This window comes from Passer montanus, unplaced genomic scaffold, assembly GCF_014805655.1.
Source record: "Passer montanus isolate IOZ18808 unplaced genomic scaffold, ASM1480565v1 scaffold1, whole genome shotgun sequence".
Classification (NCBI taxonomy): Eukaryota; Metazoa; Chordata; class Aves; order Passeriformes; family Passeridae; genus Passer; species Passer montanus.
In genome coordinates this window covers 2,138,593-2,157,681 of record NW_024356504.1, presented here as the reverse complement: position 1 = coordinate 2,157,681, position 19,089 = coordinate 2,138,593, and the positions used below count along the sequence as shown (strand labels likewise).

General features: G+C 42.5%; 1 protein-coding gene across 1 annotated transcript in view; it reads right to left on the bottom strand.

Annotated features, from left to right (window-relative positions):
- Positions 1–19,089, bottom strand: part of CDK15 (cyclin dependent kinase 15) — a 39,533-nt gene that overhangs the window by 18,652 nt on the left and 1,792 nt on the right. The window contains exons 5-11 of the mRNA XM_039727958.1: positions 18,889–18,968; positions 15,326–15,420; positions 14,484–14,546; positions 12,350–12,473; positions 11,663–11,783; positions 6,571–6,664; positions 1,602–1,665 (exon numbers count right to left, since the gene is read on the bottom strand). Of these exons, the coding sequence (XP_039583892.1) occupies positions 1,602–1,665; positions 6,571–6,664; positions 11,663–11,783; positions 12,350–12,473; positions 14,484–14,546; positions 15,326–15,420; positions 18,889–18,968 (641 nt within the window). The remainder of the gene's footprint in view (positions 1–1,601; positions 1,666–6,570; positions 6,665–11,662; positions 11,784–12,349; positions 12,474–14,483; positions 14,547–15,325; positions 15,421–18,888; positions 18,969–19,089) is intronic.

Genomic DNA, 19,089 nt, shown 5'->3' with positions numbered 1-19,089 from the left:
TTCCCAGCCCTGCCACTGGCACCCTCCAGAGCAGCGGAGGACAGCACTGCTACTTAGACAAAACAGAGCTGAGGAAATCACTACTCAGAGTAGTTCTAGGCACTCACATTCTTTGTTGTCTGTGAAAATTTCTTTGCTAACATAGCCTTAGTGCTTGCATTTCTAGGTTGTTCCTCTACATAGCACCAGAATACCTAATCATCATCACTCAGAGTTTGCATGTTTGTATGTTTGAGGCTTTGTATTAGCAGATGACCGACATAAAAAAAATCTTTGTGATTAGTTCCTCCCACACACGAGCATTTCTGTATCTCCCAGATTACTCTTCTCAACTTGTAGACTATCCAGCCAGGCCTTCTACAACTTAGAGAAGAAAATGCTTCCTCCAGCTGTCTGCTCTGTGCTTGCTTGCTATCCAAATTAAACTTTCTGTGGACAGCGACACATTCCCATTTCACGCTGGTTTGATTAATGTGTCTCAGCTAATTGTGTGAAAGATTCCAGTCCTTTCGACTGTGAGACCAGGTTATTGTTCAGCCAATCTCGGCTACCATGTGAAAATGGGGGCTGTTTAGTGTTCATGCACCAGAATCAAAGGAGGGGCATCTTGGACTAGGTCACAGAGCAACACCCACTTCTTTGAAAGGATGTTACTATGCTCTACTAAACCTGTAAACCTCTTGCTCAAAGCACGTCTTCTCCCTCCTCCTCTCCCCCTTTTTCTTTTTTTCCCTGTCCAGATAGACAGGCTCCCCCCACCACTCTCCTATGGTATAAGTGAGAGAGAATGGCTAGATTGTGGATGGCTGAATTTCACATTCTAGGGTCTTTAATATTTCACTTTAATATTTCTCTTACAGAATGATCCTGCTGAGAGGCTGAGAATCAGTGCTCATCATTTCCCCCTCACTGACACTTGAATATATTTTCCCAGGAGAAAACATTAAACAAAAAGAGAAAGAGAGAAAGGGAGAGAGAGAGAGGGAGAGGGAGAGTGACTGAGCTAGCTTTTCAAAGCATACTTCTCAACCTGCCCACATCAAAATAAGAGACAACTGGCCCTTTGAAGTTCAGGACACAGACTTCTCTACCAGCTCATGTGGAAATAAAAGAATCCAGCTTTGTAAATCACACAGATTTCTCACCTTGCAGACATCAAAATCAGGGACAGTGGCCTTTAAAGCTGAGGTCTAAAGGTCCCCAAACCAATCTCCATAAAAATAAGGAAAGTTCAGATAAACTGCATCTCCAGGTGCCTGTCAGCTTTTCCAGTCTAAACCAGGAGACACTGGTCCTTTGCTCCACTCCACTGAGGAGTGGAGACTAAATACACTGTGAGACTTTGAGCAATGAAGTCTTCCATTAGACTTACATATACCAGCACTCAGTTTGCCACACACATACCTCTGTTTGTAAACTAAGCCAATCCCAGTCCTGTTGTAGGTCCTACACCACTGTCATTAACTAGCTCAAGGGATTTAGTAACACCGAAGCACAGGATTTTTCATAATAAGAATGAATGAACAATAATTTCATAATAAGAATTACAACAATGGTGTGGCTCAGAGAAAAAGCTGGCCTTCTCATGAGTTAAATCCTACCTGGGTTATAGTTGGGGAGCTTGGAAAGTCCTGGCCAGGTGTCTTCAGTTGGGACCCCCAATACCTGCAAAAGAAGAGAGTGAGAAGAACAATGACCTCTTTCTGCCCATTCTTTGCTTTGGAGTGGAGTTGGAGGTATCAGTCTCAGGGGAGAGCGACTGGCTTTCCCTGTAAACCAGAATTACACTGCCCTGGCTGGTGCTGGATCTGCCACTGTGCATAAAGGACACTGACGTTTCAGCACTTGATTATGTAGCAGAAAGGCTCCTGCTGGGATTGAATGCTGTTGCTGCTGGGAACATCAGTGAAGGCATACGCAGCTTCACTGCCAGGTGCCACTGCTGCCTGTGTTTGCCAGCCCAGGGGTCACAGAGTTCAGCCCTTTTCAGTGCTGAAGAGCTGCCCTGGGGACTTACTGTGCCCACTTGCACTGGCAGCAGCTGGTATGTTCAGCAGCAGCACAGGCTGTGAGCTCTGAGAGAAACCCTGGCCTTCTGAAGTAAAAAAGTAAAGCTGGCAGACAGGTCTAGCAGCTGGAGCTAAAAAGCAGTGCTGAGCCTCACTCTGAAGGATACAGAGTTCCAGCAGTGTCTTTGGCCTTTATTGGGGATTGTGGGCTTCAGCAGTAGCTGCTCACTGAGCAAAGTCTGGGCCAGTAAAGCCTCCTCAAACTTCATTTTAGTTGCTGAAATGTGTGAGATCGAGCATATCTAGATTTCTGCAGTTGCAGATGTTCTTATTAGTATTACTCAATGCATGCAAAGTGCCCTGTGCCTATTGATATGGATGACGTGTGCTAAAGCAGTAAAGCCACATATTTAAGAAAAGTTCACAGCATGTGAAATGGTAGTATAGATCAGTACTACTAGCTCCAAGCATTCAAAGCTTTCATCAGACAACACCCAGAATCATCAGGGTTTCTTAAAAAGCAGTGAAATTCAGGGGTTTTATTCACTTTCTCTTCTCCAACACTAGATTTGTCTCACATTAGTTACCCTTTGCATATGATAGACAATTCCTTTTTCTTAAAGTGTGAGCCTCCCCATGGGGAACTTGGCCTCCCCAAAATTCGTATTGAGATTGCCAGAAAACAGGCATCAGTGAAAAAATACATTAAAGAAGGAAGAACTATAAAGCCAGCTTGTGGCAGTTGTAAAGCATCAGGTAGTTGCTTGTTTTTCTCACTCACAGCTAGGAAACAGCTGTGACACTTGCAGCTGCCTGGAGAAGACAGCCACAAGCAGGCTGTGCATCTCACCACTGGCACACGTTAGCATGGCAGCCTCTGAAGCAAAGCGAGTTGCCATGGCCCACGGTTCCAAACTTTTTATGGACTCAGCCTGCCACAGCAAAGACTAAGGGGAAAGGTCCTTGTCTCTGTTCACCTGTAAAATCAGCCTTGGAAGCTTGAAATCTCCCCAAAGAGAAGGTGTCCAGCCAGATGGGGACCTTGGAAGTTGCATTGCACCAAGGATAATTTGACAGCCCTTGGTGAGGATGCCTTCTTGACTGGTGTGTGTATCATGTACTAAGACAAGTCACAAAGCAAACTGTAGGCACAGGAAAGACAGAGTTGGAATTTGAACTCGAATCCAGAATTTGTTCTCTTTTTGCTATCCTGTTAGCTTTCCAGGAAGCCCTGCTCAAGCCCTGCTCAGTGGGCCCTTATTCTTCAAGGTTTCTTGTGAGCTCTCAAACATAAGTTCCACAGGCGTCAGAGGAAACTGGGTAAGTTCAGTGCATAATAAAATCATACTTGCCAGGGTCAGCTCAGCATTCTGTTTTTTTGGTGAAGAATTTAAACAAATAATTATTTGCATGTGCTTATACTTTTCTACATAAGGATTATAGCAAATATTATATTTTACTGCATTGAGGAGTGAAAGCATTCAGAGCACCAATCACTGAATGCCATATGAATGTATATTTGAAATTAATTACATTCTGACAATTGTTTTACCTGTTGTGTATCCACCCTAAATGTTAACTTTCTTGTCCATGTCATCAGAAATAACAAAGCAACTTCTCTACAATCTATAGTGAAAGGTCTTGGTGCAGGTCAGTTCAGCCCACTGGGGAAGAAACAGTTTCAGCCAGAAACATTTTTACAGTGCTTGTATTTCAGCAAGTGCTTTAAGATGGTGTAAATCATTGATCTTTCTCTCTGCCCTCTAACTGCTTGCTTCTCCTGTGATGAAGGATTCCTTAGCTGAAGGAATCAACCTAGCTGATTTAGTTTAATTTTGTTGGGAAGTCTTATTGTATGTTTTGTGTTGAGGAGCCTTGCAGTCATTCATTTGGCACAATGTTTGGCTCAGCAGCAGAAGCACCCTGGTGGCATTCTGTAGCCTAATCCAGCCCACATGAAGTCCTTCTCAGCACAATGTTAATTAATAAGATTACACATGTTTCACATGTTTCACATCAATAAGATTACACATGTTTCAGAAACACTTTTGCATGCAAATCCTATGCCTGGCCTCTTAAAATTTCAATCATGGATCTTGATTTGGTCAGGTTTGCTTCCTCTCCATGCCATGAGCAAACTGGAGACTTGTTGGACACTTCCATAATCAACACTGCCAGCCTTCCCTTCATGTTTGGCCCTGCTCCTGTGCCATGCCTTCATGAGTACCAGTGCTCATTAGGGCTACTGTTTGTGCAGCCAGAGGATGAGAAGGACAAAGAAGCTGTTCTCATTCAGAGTAAGCCAGGGAGAAAACAAAGTTGCAGGGTCCCCAGTTCATGTAGCCCCACATGTGAGAGGTGACAACAGGAGCAGCAATGAGCAGCCAGGGGTGGGAGATGGAGACTGCTTTAGGTGGCACTTGCCTCTAGAAGAATTTTTGGTAAAATGAGAGCCAGTCAGTCCTGATGATTCAACAGGACAAACACATTTCACAGAGTGGAGATTTTCCAGCCATACATCTATATGGTGTGTGAACAGTCCCACAACAGTCCCACATGTCCAACAGTCCAACAGTCCCACAGATGAGCATGCTGGGTGATACAGATTCATGCACACAAATGCAGATGGTCTCTCTACCAGTGCAGGGTGCCTCTACTAGTAGTACATGAAAGGAACTGACTGTTAGAAAACAGTAGGAATCCCCATTCTGAACCTCACACTCAGCAAAATATCTCATGCTAGACATCGAAAGCCTCTAAGGAGCTTTGAAATCTTGGTCTAACACAGAGCTTCATTCCAGGCTGTATAATATCATAAAACCTCCTGTGAAAAGCACTAATTATTTCATAGCTCTTTAAACTTCCTCATGATTTTTAAATAAGGGGTTTTTTGCCTTCTGTGGCACAAATCCTGTTAATCATGGTATTAGTTATAATACCGGAGAAATTACGATAGTGCTATAAGCCTCTAAAGCAAAACCACAGGAAATGTATCCAGAGATTTCAGACATAAGTGTAAGGATAACCTTCATTCAATTATGAGAAACTGGACCCTGCCCTGGCTTTGAACCTTGCTAATTGGCCAAGTATGGATTCTACCCCCCCCCCCCCCCAATAATTCTTTTTCCCCACACACTCTCTATGAAAGAGAAATTCAGCATTTCTTTAAATGGACTGAACTCAAGTCTAAGAATTGTATGCACTTACCTGACTTTTTATCACATTCCTACTTAAAGCAGAGAGGAAAACCTTACCAAGCAATAGTGTTTCTGCATGAAGTGGTTAAGCTGGAAAAATCTGACTTACAGTCAGATGTCTAATGCAGCAGTCTAATGGCTGTGAAGTAATTTCTCATTATTTTAATGAATTTTATTTTTTCTGTACTTTCTCCTTTGAAAACACATTTCAGAAACACTCTATGCATAAGAGTAAATCTTTGGGAGGAAATGTGAAAGGGCAGACACAGAATCACAGAATCTGCTGAGTTGGAAAGGACCTCCTGAGTCCAACTCCTGGCCCTGCACAGGACACCTCAAGAATTCCATCGTGTGCCTGATAGTGCTGTCCAAAACTTCTTGAACTCTGGCAGTCTTGGCTGTGACCACTTCCCTGGGGAGCCTGTTCCAGTGCCCAGCCACCCTCTGGGTGAAGAACCTTTTTGTAATATCCAACCTAAATTTCCCCTGACCCAACTTCAGGCCATTCCCTCTGGTCCTGTCTCTGGTCACTACAGAGCAGAGATCAGTGCCTGCCCCTCCTCTTCCCCTCACAGGGAAGTTGTGACTGAAATGGTATCTCCCCTTATTCTCCCCTTCTCTAGGCTGAGCAAACCAAGTGATACCTACAGCAAGAACTAAGATGAATGCATAGGTTGACCTTGCTGGTGAGTCAGTAACGGGGTCAGAATAAGTGGTCAGGAACGTACAGGACCTGTCAGGGCTGCTGACTGCCTCAGTTCTTCCAAACTGAATGTGGCTCTGTGTTGCTGTTTCCCCAGCAGAAAAAACAATGTAGGAAGCTCCCAAATATGTTGCTCTCACTCACTTTATAAAGTATTTTCACACTTTCCATTATGCCAAATCAGTCTTGAGAGCTGCACCATAAACGAGATGATACAAAATGTGCCAAGTTAAAACGAAGAAGAATCTCTGACAAACCTCAGGGTCTTGCCATTTTCAAGGTAGTTCCACAGCAGTATTAGAGCTCCTTTGTGAGAATATGGTGTGCTGTATCCTACAGTAAGTAAAGGATTTAAAAAGAAGCAACAGAATTTGCAGTACCTGCACACCTTTTATGCCTTTTTCAATTTGATGTCATTTTAATTGGCTTTAAATTTTTGATGAGATGACAAACATCAAAAGGAAGTAATTTGATTTACTCTGTAAATGTGTCTGTAAGAAAGTTGCCAAAAATAAAATGGGTTACAAAGTCTGCTGTGAATTTGGCAGATTAGACCAAATTATTTCTGCTACTCACAGGACCTATGCTTAGGACTTTAAATTTAAGTAGGCTGGAGCAATGAATTCTTTTTCTCTTCCATTTCAGAGTGTATTTTACTCACCTCCCAGATCTTCTCCAGCTGTTCAATAGCACCAGAAGTTGCTGCAAATATTGGCTGACCCTGGATCATTTCCACAAATATACAGCCTGCACTCCTGCAAGAAACCCAAGCTATTAACTCATACACATAAATGATATATCTAATATGATTGTTAGGATGGGTGGGGAGAGAGGCAGAGATAATTGTTGGAATGGAAATTTAGAAATTCTGATTTGTAAATGCAGAAATCTTGACACAAGCATACAAGTGAAACAGGACGGGAGCAGACCAAAGACAAGTTACATTCACATGCCTCCAGGATTTCAAAACCCAAAGGGGTCAAGGTTCCATACATGTCTGTTCCCATTGCCTTTTTATCATCAGCACCACCCACTAAAAAAAAATTCACTTTTCACCATCAAGACAAGACAGGTGATATCCTTGGAAAAGAAGCCCACTAAGCACTATCTTTTTTTTTCTTGTACCAAAAAAATTGTTTCAGATCTCTGTCCATTAATCCTGTTACAAACTGTATGAAAAAAAGATCATGGCAGAAGCCTGTGGATGGACTTTCCATGAGAAAAGGGTACAAAATTGGAGTGGTTACAGTAGGAAAGATAAACAGGGAGGTACTGAACACTTCATGGGCTTGAAGGATATATTAGATGCAGAAAGAACCCAGAGGCACTAACTACTATAGCCATTTTCCTTCAGAAGCAATCAGTTCTTCATTGGAAAGCTGAAGGCAAGATTTCATAGCATAAAAAACCTGGTCATAAGAGCAAGTTAAAATATTCTTTTTTTTATGTCATTCCCTGCTCTACACTTGCGCCAAAACAAACCAGACAGCTTAAAAAAACCCCAACACCTGCCAAATTGCTTTATTTTACTAAGGTGGATTAGTCCTCATGGCATTAATAATGAAATAGTTGTGATCAAGGTATGCCTATTTGTAACTATTCCCATCTCTTACTATATGGTGTAAAACTCCACTCATTTACTTTTTAAGCATTTCTTTCAATTTTTTTTCTGGGTTTTCTGTCTTTTCACGAAGCCCCATTGCCACTCTTCAGGTTTCAGTCTCATTCTTCTTTGGTTATATCATATTTGAGTCCTTTAGGCTCAACTCTTGAAAACCCAGCTTTGTCTTAAAAGCCCTGAAAGTATTATTTTCACTTCTTAGCAATAACTGGTAATCTCTTCTGGTCATCTGTACTCCTGTGTTACCCTTTGCACCTTGTTTTTGCAGTATTGTAGTTGCTTCTCCCACCTGGCTGTGGTCAGTTGATATCCTGGCACAGAGCTCATCTGAGGTATTTATTTGGGTCATCCTTGCACACCAGGTGGTGCCAAGCCTGTTTGCAGATCCATATCTAACACTGTTTTCATAAACATCTCTGCTGCATTTTCCTTAGCTTCCTGTGCCCTAACTTTGGCAAGTCTTGTGAGATGAGCTTCTTTGCTTGTCTAATATCCTCTTACAGAGTCCAGGCATCACAAAACCTAAATGCAGTGTAGAGATTTCCTGGTGTTTCATAGTACAACCACATGATTAGACATTACTTTGGAGCCCACAGATAGATTCCACTGAGCCCAGTGGCATACCAAGACTGTTTTCACAGCTGATGGACATGTCCAAATGGCTCACCCTATTTTGCAACCACAGGGGCTGCTGTAATCGGCTGATTGCATTGCACAAGTTCAACTGTGTATGGCCAAAGCAATTTGGGTACTCTTGATTTGCAGGGGGAAGAGAAACAACTCTCCTTGTTTTTGGAACAAGTGATGCTGATGTTCTACCACTGTTTGCATTTTGATATCCTAGCCATAAAGTGCCATATAACTGGCAAGAGCAGGAACTTTGAAAGCTAATGGTAGTCATATTAGCCTTGAGGTAGAGGCCTCAGCTTTCCTTCTGAAAGTTACAGTTACAGCTCTGACAGCACTATGACGATCCTTCTGATAATGAGGATGATTCAAAAGCATTCATTTACTTTGAAGTGTTTCTAAATACTTAGACCTGGGTTTGTTTTGCTTTTCCCCTTTTCCTTCTTTCCCCTCTAATATAAATTTCTCAAGTCTTCCTACCTCTTCTAATCTATATATTTCTAAGAGGGTCTCAGTTCTATAAAATTGCCTTGGGAAGAGATAGGACAGAGGGAGGAGTCTTTTGGGAAGAGGCCTAGACATGATATTTTAGCAAGTGCCGGATATGTACACAAATCAAAACAGTGACAGTTAAAGTAGAAGTTACAGGGATATTCAGGGATCATAAGCAGAGCTGATTCAGACAGTACAGTTGTATCCACCTGAAATCCCTGGGGAAGGTCTGAACACTGCACTTTGCCCTCAGTCTGCAGTGCTGCATCATACAGTGGAAAGGCTCTCATCAGGATTGAGATTTAAGATATCTCTACGGCATCCCACAGTTCCCTCTCCGTGTCTGGGAGTTTTTGTTGACACTAGGAGATGGCAATTTTGTATTTAACCAGAAATATATCCTTCCTCTTGTTCATCACCAAGCCTGGTCTGTGCAGTGGAGCCCTTAGCCAATATCTCCCAGTTTGGCAAAGTGGAGCACTGTGAACCAGGGGTGAGGAGAAGGCAGGTCCATGTTAAATTACTGCATGTTAACTCCTATTCTACATGAATCTACCAGGGAAGACCACTGTGATTTTTTTTTCTCTCTCTATTTTTTTTTTTAAGGAAGATTATACAAGGAAACCCTGACTGAAAATAAGACATCTTAAGGCACTCATTATGTTTGCAGCCATTACTGTGGCGGTATATAAAGCACATGGTGTTTTTCAAAAAGAGAGGAAAAAAGTCCTTCTGATATGCAGTGTAATCTCCCTGAAATCCCTTAATTGAATCTTCTAAAGTCCTGAAGAGATAGTGAGGGAGAAAGAAAGAGAAAAGAGATACAGAGAGATTAAAGCAGCTTTTCTAGTTAGTCCAAGAGAGACCAAGTCTCCTTCTATATCTCTTTCTTCATCTATTCAAGGCCTCATTCACTTCCCATGTGCCTCCCACTGACAGTATTGATGCTCAAGCACACTATGCATGAATTGCAATAATGTTTTATTTTGTTATAATTGGTTTCTTTAAACCAAGGCTTTGACACCCACTGTCTCATGCCATTACCAAGGGCATTCTGTCCTGCCTTCATGTAAATTGCAGCATCCAAAAGACATAGGGTTTTTTTTTCCTTTCTTACCAATAGACAAGTAACATCTGTGTGAATTCACATTATTTCCTAATAGACAAAAATTGAACTTAAATGCAGTGTACATCAAGATAATAAATGACTCTTGTTAGAGGAAGTTACTGAATAGCGCTCACTGAAGTACTCTCTATTCTCTCAGCGTGACATCTTTCTTTAGGGCAAACACTTTGAATGTTGTTATTATAAGGAGGCGTTATAACAAAGGTGCCTATAGTGTGGATGTAGTTCAGTGGGACAGAGAGCACTGTGCTGCTAGAGCTGGGATCTTTGTACACAACTCCTACGTTGCTATTCATTACCCCAGAGCAGAGTTATGCAGTGGGGATGTTGGTTTTGCATGGGCAGAAATTACATGCTTTTCTGTGCATAGCTGGCTTTGGACAGGGGTTAGCTTTCAGGGAAAAAAAACCAACAGACTTATGCCTGATACAAACCCTCTAATCTGCTAGGTAGGCATGTTCTTCAAACTCAGCAGACATTGCTGGGAGACTGTCTGGAGGGAAAAGTGACAGGTAGTGGGGGGTTGTAGACAGGACTATTTAGACTGGCTTAGCAGCTGGAAACCATTAGAATTTAGCAAGGTTTTCTTCATTAGAGAAGTCTTTAAATAATTAAATTATCAGCAGTCCTAAGGAAGTAAACAATCTAAAAACTTCCGTTTCCCTGACCTACCATCCAGACTTAGATCACTGGAGTGTCTGATAAGCTGCAGACCACTGGAGGGAGATACAGCCTGTGAAGACCTGGAGCTTTGCTGTTTGCAAACTTAGCCAGCTGTCTCACACATTCTTCACCTTGCTGCACTCCTACCCCTTCCCAGCCTTTGACTCTGCAGTAGTTAAGAGTAAGTCCTGGTGGGACAGGTACAAGCAGAAGATTAACTGGTCTGAAGAAAGGGTGAAGCAGCAATACCATCTACAGGTGTAAAATTGCCAGAATAAGGAAGGTCTCCTGCAATTTCATGAGCTGCACACTGTCCATGAGCACGTCAGGACTGTGTTGCTGGAAGTGAGCTCAGGCTGGTGCAGAAGTAAGCCAGAAGGTTGATGAACCTTACAGTTAGCCCAGGTACACATCCAAGCCAACCCAAAAGACCACTGAGACCCTGCAAAGCCTTCATCCTCTGCTGTTTTCTGCCCACTCTCAGAGACTCCTCTCCCATCTATGGAGTGCAGCTTGTTTCCTTTTGATTCCCAAACACATCAAGATTTTTGGGTAGAGCTCATAAGGAAACAAGGCTTTAATAGACACAGCCCTTCTGCTGAGTGAAATACAGGCTGCATCTGAGATATGGTCTTTGAGAAGAAGGAGAAAATATCACAGAAATAATTAAAATCTCACACACCTTTCTATCTCCAGACTCACTGAGAAACCCTGTAATGCCACATTCTTTTACCAAGGCCTAAGTAATTGATGATACAGTTGTGGATCAATTTTTTTTTACATAAAGCCATTTCTGCAAAGAGTTACTACTGACTCAGCTGACTACACAGATACGCTTGCATTGCGCAAAAGTGTTCTGTTGCAAGACACAAAAATGCTCCATACATGTTACCAGACAAGATGAATATTATAAATATATACTATATATTTAATTTATATAATTATATATATAATTTTATATATATAATTAAATATAATAATAAATATTATCAGATGAAGTTTGTATCAATCCATAGCTGAGATGTAGTGACATAATTCCCAAAAACTTCAATGAACCCTCTATGAAACTTCTACAAAACTCCACTCTCCTCACACATTTACTGCTCATAGATGTTAATTCCTCTACTTACAGCCATATCTACTGTAACTTTGGCTGATTTAATTTAATTCAGATAAAAATAATTTTTCCCAGGGAACCCCAGATGCTTTGATATTGGTCAGTACCAGATATCTATATCAGAAGAATAAGCTGTAGCTCCAAGCAACACATCAGGAGGACGGTACCAGAGTGTCACAACTTCAGAGGAGTATGTCTGTCTGGGGATGGACTGGGCACGAGCAAGGCCTGCAAAAAAAACCCCAACAAACCAACAAAAAAATGCTGTGTTAGGGCAGTCCTACCTGTACAGTGAACAGATGATAATAATTGGAAACAGGACATTATTTTCTCTTTAAACACAAGTAATCTCAATGCAGCTTACAAACAATTGACAAAGAAAGTGTTTCTGGAATATACCTCTGGGGCAGATCAAATCAAGTAATAGGCTGTGTTTTGCAGGGCTTTATCATTTGAGATTGAAGCAGCTATCCCAAACCGATGCTGAGAAAGCTTTTTGTGTCACACATTGCTGTGGACTCTACACATCACATTATTTTCTGAACAGAGAGGGGTTGATTCTTTATTCTTTTCAACTAGTTTTACATGGTGGTAATTGTTCTGACTTAAATGAGTTTAATCCCTGCACCTATCAGTATAAATACAAGAAAAGTTGGACTGACCACAGAAATAGTTTCCTGAAGTTCAAGAAAAGGTTATTCTTCTCTGCCTTAATTGGCTGTGGATACAGATCTATATGCATGCTGCAGCTTTGGTCTGAGCAGATATACAGCTGTATCCAAACTGTGACTCACCAAAGTCGGCTAATTTGAGCTCACCGAGGCAACTGATGAGCAAGTTCTGGGGTTTCAGATCCCGGTGAAGAATGTGTTGTTGGTGGATGTAAGCCAGGCCACGCAAAAGCTGGAACATGAAGAGCTGGAAAAAGCCAACAAAAATTGAAATGATTTTGTGTGACTTTGCATTGATACATTAACTCTGAACTTTAGGAGAACCCTGGAACAAAGCAGAGACAAAGCAAGTAAGAAACCAGTAAAAATCCCAAGAATGAGTAGAGCTGGCTGAGAAGGAGAAAACTGTGGTGGGTTATGACTGCCCTACAGTTTTCTGAGGTTTTCAGGGTGGAATATTTGGCCAGGAGGGCAGTTTAACTGCGGTCAATAAATGCACGTTTTGGAAATTTAACTTTTCTTTAGAAATGGACTGTTGATTGCAGGAGCAAGGTCAGCTTGCCAAAACACAGACCCAAGCTTTCAGAACAGCAGCTGTGCTGGTTGCAGTGCTCAAGGCAAAGACACAAAGACACACAGCCAAACAGAATGAAAGCCTAAGGAGCTGAAGGTTTGCCCCCTTGAGCCAGATGGCACCAGCTGACTGAGTTCCATGGCCACTGCACATGCCAGCAGTGGAGCAGGGCACTGACTGACCTGGCAATGGGAGCTGTTGGCTTCAAGCTGGGAGAAAACATGAGGACCTGATTTTAAAAATACAGCAAACCAGATATGATGAACAAAGCAAGCAAGGAAGAAGGAAACCAAGCAAGAAAGGAAGCCAAGAAATAAATATCTAACTCCCACCATCATGGTAGTCGAAATAAGCCTGGGGTAAAATAAGTTAGGCAGAAACAAGGTATGAAGCTGGACAGTGGATAGAAACAAAACACAGCAAAAGTAGTAAGACTTCACCAGAAAAAAGGTATTTTTCACCAGAGGTTTAACCTGAAGAGGAAGAAAAACAGTGACACCCATAGGTCATTTTTGTACCAGAAAATTGTCCCTGTAACATTCTGCATACTTATATCATATTCCATAGGAATCACTCAGAAAAAACAAACTGCATTTGCCAGCAAAAATGAAGCAAGCTAGATGACCCTCCTGAAGGAGCAGTAAATAATTTTGCAGTTCAGTTCCTGCTGACAGTGAGTATTCCGGACAGGAAAGCAGAGCAGCTGGCTAGTGTTTATTCACAGAAATGCCAGTGAGTACATATTACAGCCATGTGCTCCATGTGCTTTACGAGCATGTCTGGTAGCAGAACCCGTGAGATCTGTGGCAGAACTACTCCACTGCATCTCAGACGTATCTGAGCTTTCAGGATGTTTAAAATCTGAGACCCCAAAAAACTTCATTAGAATTGGTGTTGCTTAACAACTATCTGGAAAAAGATGTGAACAATGTGGCAACATTTGAAGATGACAGAAGTATTTAGATTAGTTGTGATAACAAGTGACAGTGAGGAACTTCAGAGAGATCTGACAAAGCCAGATGAATAGGCAGTTTGATAAGATACAAAGTTATTGTTGACAGCTGTAAGATAAATTAACTGAAGCTGCTCAAGCAAAGGGCCCAGGCATTCACTGAGGACATCTGCACTGAAACCTTAAGCCAGCGTGCAGCAGTTGTCCTGAAAGTTAATTAAATGTGAAGATGCATACAAAGCAGAGGAGGAGACTATTATAACATCAATCTATAAAGTAAGGGTACATGTTCAGCTGTGTTCAGATCCAGTCAAACAATCCCAAAAGGTATGGGAGAAACAAAAGGAACTTAAATGACTGCAAATATGAAGATAGTTCCAAATGAGAAAAGACTAAGATGTGAGAGTTTTTAATTAGAGAGATGAATAATGTATTGTAACAATAAGAGGACAAAAATTTGTGCAGAGATAGGTTTCCTTGCCACAAGATGTCATTGTTTTCAAAAGCTGAATGTCTGCTTGTAGGCTCAGAAAATAGGAAGAGGGGCTAACTGAAAAAAGGCTTGGAGACTGAGAGGGAGCTTGTTATATCATCAAAGGTAGATTTTTTTCCCCAAGTTTTTGTCATATACGTAGCAAATAAATATTAGTAAGTAATTTACAGTGACCTTACATAGTGGAAAACAACTCTTCCTCATGCCTTGAGGGATACAAGTCTTCTAAGGAACTCACCATAACGTTGCACAAATGGAGTCCTCCAGGATGCTGGCCCATGTACTGTGCTAGATCTGTGTGCTAAATAAGAGAAGAAGTTGAGGCAAAGCTTCTGCTGTAAAATGCCTCTGCTAACAATGCCTCTTCTGTAAATGGAAAAGTATACAACTGCTACAAAGTTGCCTATTTCACCAAGGTGAACATCTGGTCTGATGCAGCACACAAGCATGTGCTTAAGTTCCTAAGGGCCACATCAGGGAACTGTTATCTCACCCAGCATTTGTGACCTGAAGCTGTTGGTTAACAGAATTCACACTTGTGCCAGAACTAACCAGAAAGCTGCAATAAGAAGACATAGCTTCTGTAATTTCTTTATCATTTGGTTGACTATCTGCAAAAGTAGGAGAAGTAGCGAGATTCAAGTGGAGAATTTTATTGGTGTCCTGGTCTCCCCATAAGAGCAGCTCACAGTTTGGTCATGGTAAGCCACTGGGGTCAGTGCCAAATCTGACCCCAGCTGGGATGTGAGCTCATATCATTATTTCCTACCCTTGCTGTGGCTCAAAAACAGTACTTTTATTGTGTTGGCAAGGCAGAAATGGAGGTAAATAATGTCTGTCACCCCAGTGGACACAAGACATGGAATTATTTTTGCATACAGCTGTCGCATATGCAGAAAGAAAAGAGTAAGGCTGTGTGGCTGGAAAGCAGGAGATCAAGAAGGAAAATCAATCATTGCAGTACAGCATTACAACTTGCTTCTTTGTAGATGTCTCACAGTGCAGTAAATTCATTCTGTAGCCACTTCCCGATACTTCCCAGTACTAGCTCCACAGGAAGCTAGAAAAACATCAACTCACCATGTACTCAAAGACAAATGTTAGTGTCTCCTTGGTCTGGATAATGTCATGAAGCACTACAATGTTGGCATGTTTCAAACACTTGAGAAGAGAAGCTGGGGAAAAACAAAAGGAACATCAACTTTACTGCTGCTGCAAGTGGAAGGAGATCGTGCACAAAACAAGGCAGAAAAATAAAAACTGGGGAGTATCATAGTCCAGACTTGGCAGTTCTGTAAGAAGTGGCATCTACTGAGCCTGAAGGAGGATGGAACAGCTCTGCAGAGAAGCAAGCATCAGTGGTCCAGGCTTGGCAGGAACCCATCCATCTCTCAGAGGTGGGATCTTGCCTCTGTCAGAAATAGCAGCTCACAGTTCCCATGTGAGCCTCTAGCCTGTCACTGAGCTTTCAGAAATAGCAGCTCACAGTTCCCATGTGTCAGCTTGTAAGTCGAGGAGAAGTAATTTCTTCAAGGTAAATGCTGAGAGGGAGGACCTGGGAGCTCCCAGAGCCAGAATGCAGCAGCCTCTAGCCTGTCACTGAGCTGCTTACTCTTCTCCCATCTGCCTCCTGGTGTGTGCCCTCAGCAGGACCCTTACAAGAGACTTCTGGGAAAAGCTGAGTCTCCACCAGTTTCCAGCTTCACAGCAAAATTCTGCAAAATCACTGTAGGTATTAGCTAAATTCTGAGTTTAGTTCTGTGCATAATGGTTATTGTCTCTGGTTAAAAACTCTAAGAACAGAGATGATGAAGTTACTGAGTGAATAGTAACTTGTTTGTATTTATAATACTTAGGCACGCTTTTCTTTCAGCCTAACTATCCAAAAGCATCATTGCGACTGTGTATCCCTGGCCCTTAGGTCCTGACATGCCTTTGCCAAGCCTTGTCACATCCAGGGTGTGGTGATGCAGGGGCAGAACTTGGAAGAGTCTCTGGCCCCATATAGACCACAGAGCACTGACTTAAGCTAAGACAAGAGCTGCAGCCTTCTGGGCCTTTTGGCTGTGCACTGGGTTTGCTATGTTAGAGCAGGCTCCAGCCAGAACACACATGAAAGGAGTTTCTCAGCAGAAACTCAGCTTCTCAGTGTGCAACAAGCTTAATCATTTGCTACCTTAGGTGTGAGACAATATGTAGCAGTAACTCTGTACAGAGGAGGAACGTGGGGAAGAGGTGAAGCTGGGATTGTTCTGGCTGTAGGTTGCTGACACAACTGAAGAATCTGGCCCAGCTGTTCACAGACAGGGAACACAAACTACACAGAGAGAAGCCCCAAAGCCCCAAAAAAGCAGATGTCCCTGACTTGAAATTTTAGTTCTGCTTCTGACATAGCAGAATAGCCTCAGAGCTGTTCCAGACCCACTTTTTGCTGCTGATTAAAACCAAGTTAATTTGCTGCCAGACCATGCAGTGCTACAAGTTTCATTCTAATAAGGCATGGGCATACAATCTTGTTTCAGCTGAATTAGCTGAAGCACACAATACAGAGCATGGGCCAGCTGTGGGAGGCAGAGCTTTGGTCACAATGAAAAGCTGCTTTTTTTGTTTTTCACACAATCTGAAAAAGATATTTGAAGAGTTTCATGGTGGCAAAGCAAATTTATACTGGATTAACACTTTGCTTTTTGCGACCGTAACAATCTCACCTGGTTCTAAAAGCCCTGCTTCCAGAGTTCCACTGTATGACACAGCTGTGGCCCAAGCCTGTGTCACTTCTGAGACTCCTGAGCACTAAGGGATGCCTGATTCAGCACAGCTATTGGATTGCAAACTAGTTCTTGCACAGAGCTTGGTGCTGCTGCAGCTCACCTGCCTCTGCTACTGATACTAGTCCATTTAGCTACCACCAGTGTGTTCCCAGTGCTTAGCAGTATGGACCTTAAACGTGCTCCACACTTGCCTATGAATCTAGTAAAAATACTCTGGCTAGAGCCCATCTGCTACAGAACAGGATAACCTGACTCTGTGATACCTCAAAAATTCCATATGAGCGGAGCTATTGCTCCAGAGGGGCAGCACAGAGGGTCCACAGCAAAATGGGGGATTCAGCGCCTGTGCCTCAATCAGGCTTCTGGGAACTGCTCCTCACTTTGTTGCTTCTACAACCCCCTGCTGGGGTGTCAGGTGCTACTGCCAGAACCGAGCTTTAAACGCATTTTGTCTCTGCGGGGCTTCCTGGGGTGAAGCGTCTCTTTGTCAGGGGAGCGCATTCCTCCAGGGTAGCAGAGAATGCCCGGTTAATAAATCTTGTGCTTTGTTTTTGCTGCTGACTTACATTGTAAATTTGAGGTGTCAGATGCTGCAAAGCTCAGCAGCACACAAAAGACCTACTTAAAGCAGACCCTTCATAGGATCACCCTTGTTTTCTCCCATAATGAATGAAGTTAAGACTCTCAGCCTGTCCAGTAGAGCATGTTAAAGGGGTGCTGATCTTTGGTGCATCATTAGTTCAACGCAGATAAAGCTTTTAAGGCTTATTTTACTGGTGGGCTACAAGTGTAAATGCAGAGCAAAAGCACCACAGCAAATGGGTGTATAGGAAACATAACCCGAGCCATTTTTTAAATAGGCATATTTAGGTGTTTCTCTGCTTTCACACAGAATTGGACTAAGGACTTCGTAAACTTTCTTGTCTTAATTACAGTTATAAACCTGCAGTGGATTCAGTGACCTCTCTCGTTATTCTGAGTTGATAGCTATGTGAGTGCTTCTGTGCTCGTGCTGTCTGTGAAAGCTGGCACATCTGGTCCCTGACTCTCTATCTCTGTCACAAGATTAACCCTAGTTTCACAAGTACAGTGAGAACAAAATGGATAGCTTCCACTAATACCATAAAACAGACTGGCACAACAGTTGCATATTTTTGTGTGTGGAAGAAAACAGATTATGGTCTTCTTGGGATTGTACAGCAGATGAAAATAGAAGCCTCAGTCAAGCAGGCTTGTGAACTTAGTCTGTAGGGAAATGTAAATACTTTCAGCCAAAATCAAGTACTTGCACAAAAGCGTTTCTTTCTCCAAGAAATTGAGAAATCTGCCCAGTGCTCTACAAAGTCAATTCATAAGTAGAATTTCTCATTGGACTGAAATAACAGATATTATTAAACATCAGTTTTATTGAAAGTATCTCTCCTCAGGCTGGGATCTGTGATACTCCAAGTTAACGGCTAGGAAAGTGTCATGGTTGTAGTAATAAGTCTACAACTGCCCAATGCAGCAGTGGCAGAGGCTGTAGAGCTTCTAGAGGGAGTGAGAAAGCCACTGTGAAGGAGACAGCAAGCAGAAGGTGCAAGGGGGCCCTGACACTGCTAGAAAGAACATGCTCTGGCTGCAGCTGGCACTTTCCTTATCACAGGCATGGATGCATCTCTCACAAGTGCATACCCTAGAGATTCCTCCTCTGTCCTTTGCATGCCTGTCCAACCCAGTGTGAAGACATCCTCCAAGAGAGGATAAGGAAACTGAGAATTTTGGGAGAAGGACAGCTGGAATATTGAATAAGCAAGAAAGGACTGAGGGAGACATCATGGAGCTTTTCCAGGTTAAAGCACTCTTCAAGAATGATGTTCCTCTATGTCTTACCTTCCCGAATGGCTGTAAAGGGCACTCCCTCCTCTCGCTCCAGCTTGATCACTTTCAGTGCCACCACCCGGCTGTTGATCCTGTCAGGTCACAGTAGAAAGTCACATGAAGCTTCTCAGTGCTTGGCATGATAACACTAACAGTCCCCCAAGCAAACACCCAAGCAAAATTTCTGGGGCTTGCTGAGCCATTCAGGCCAAA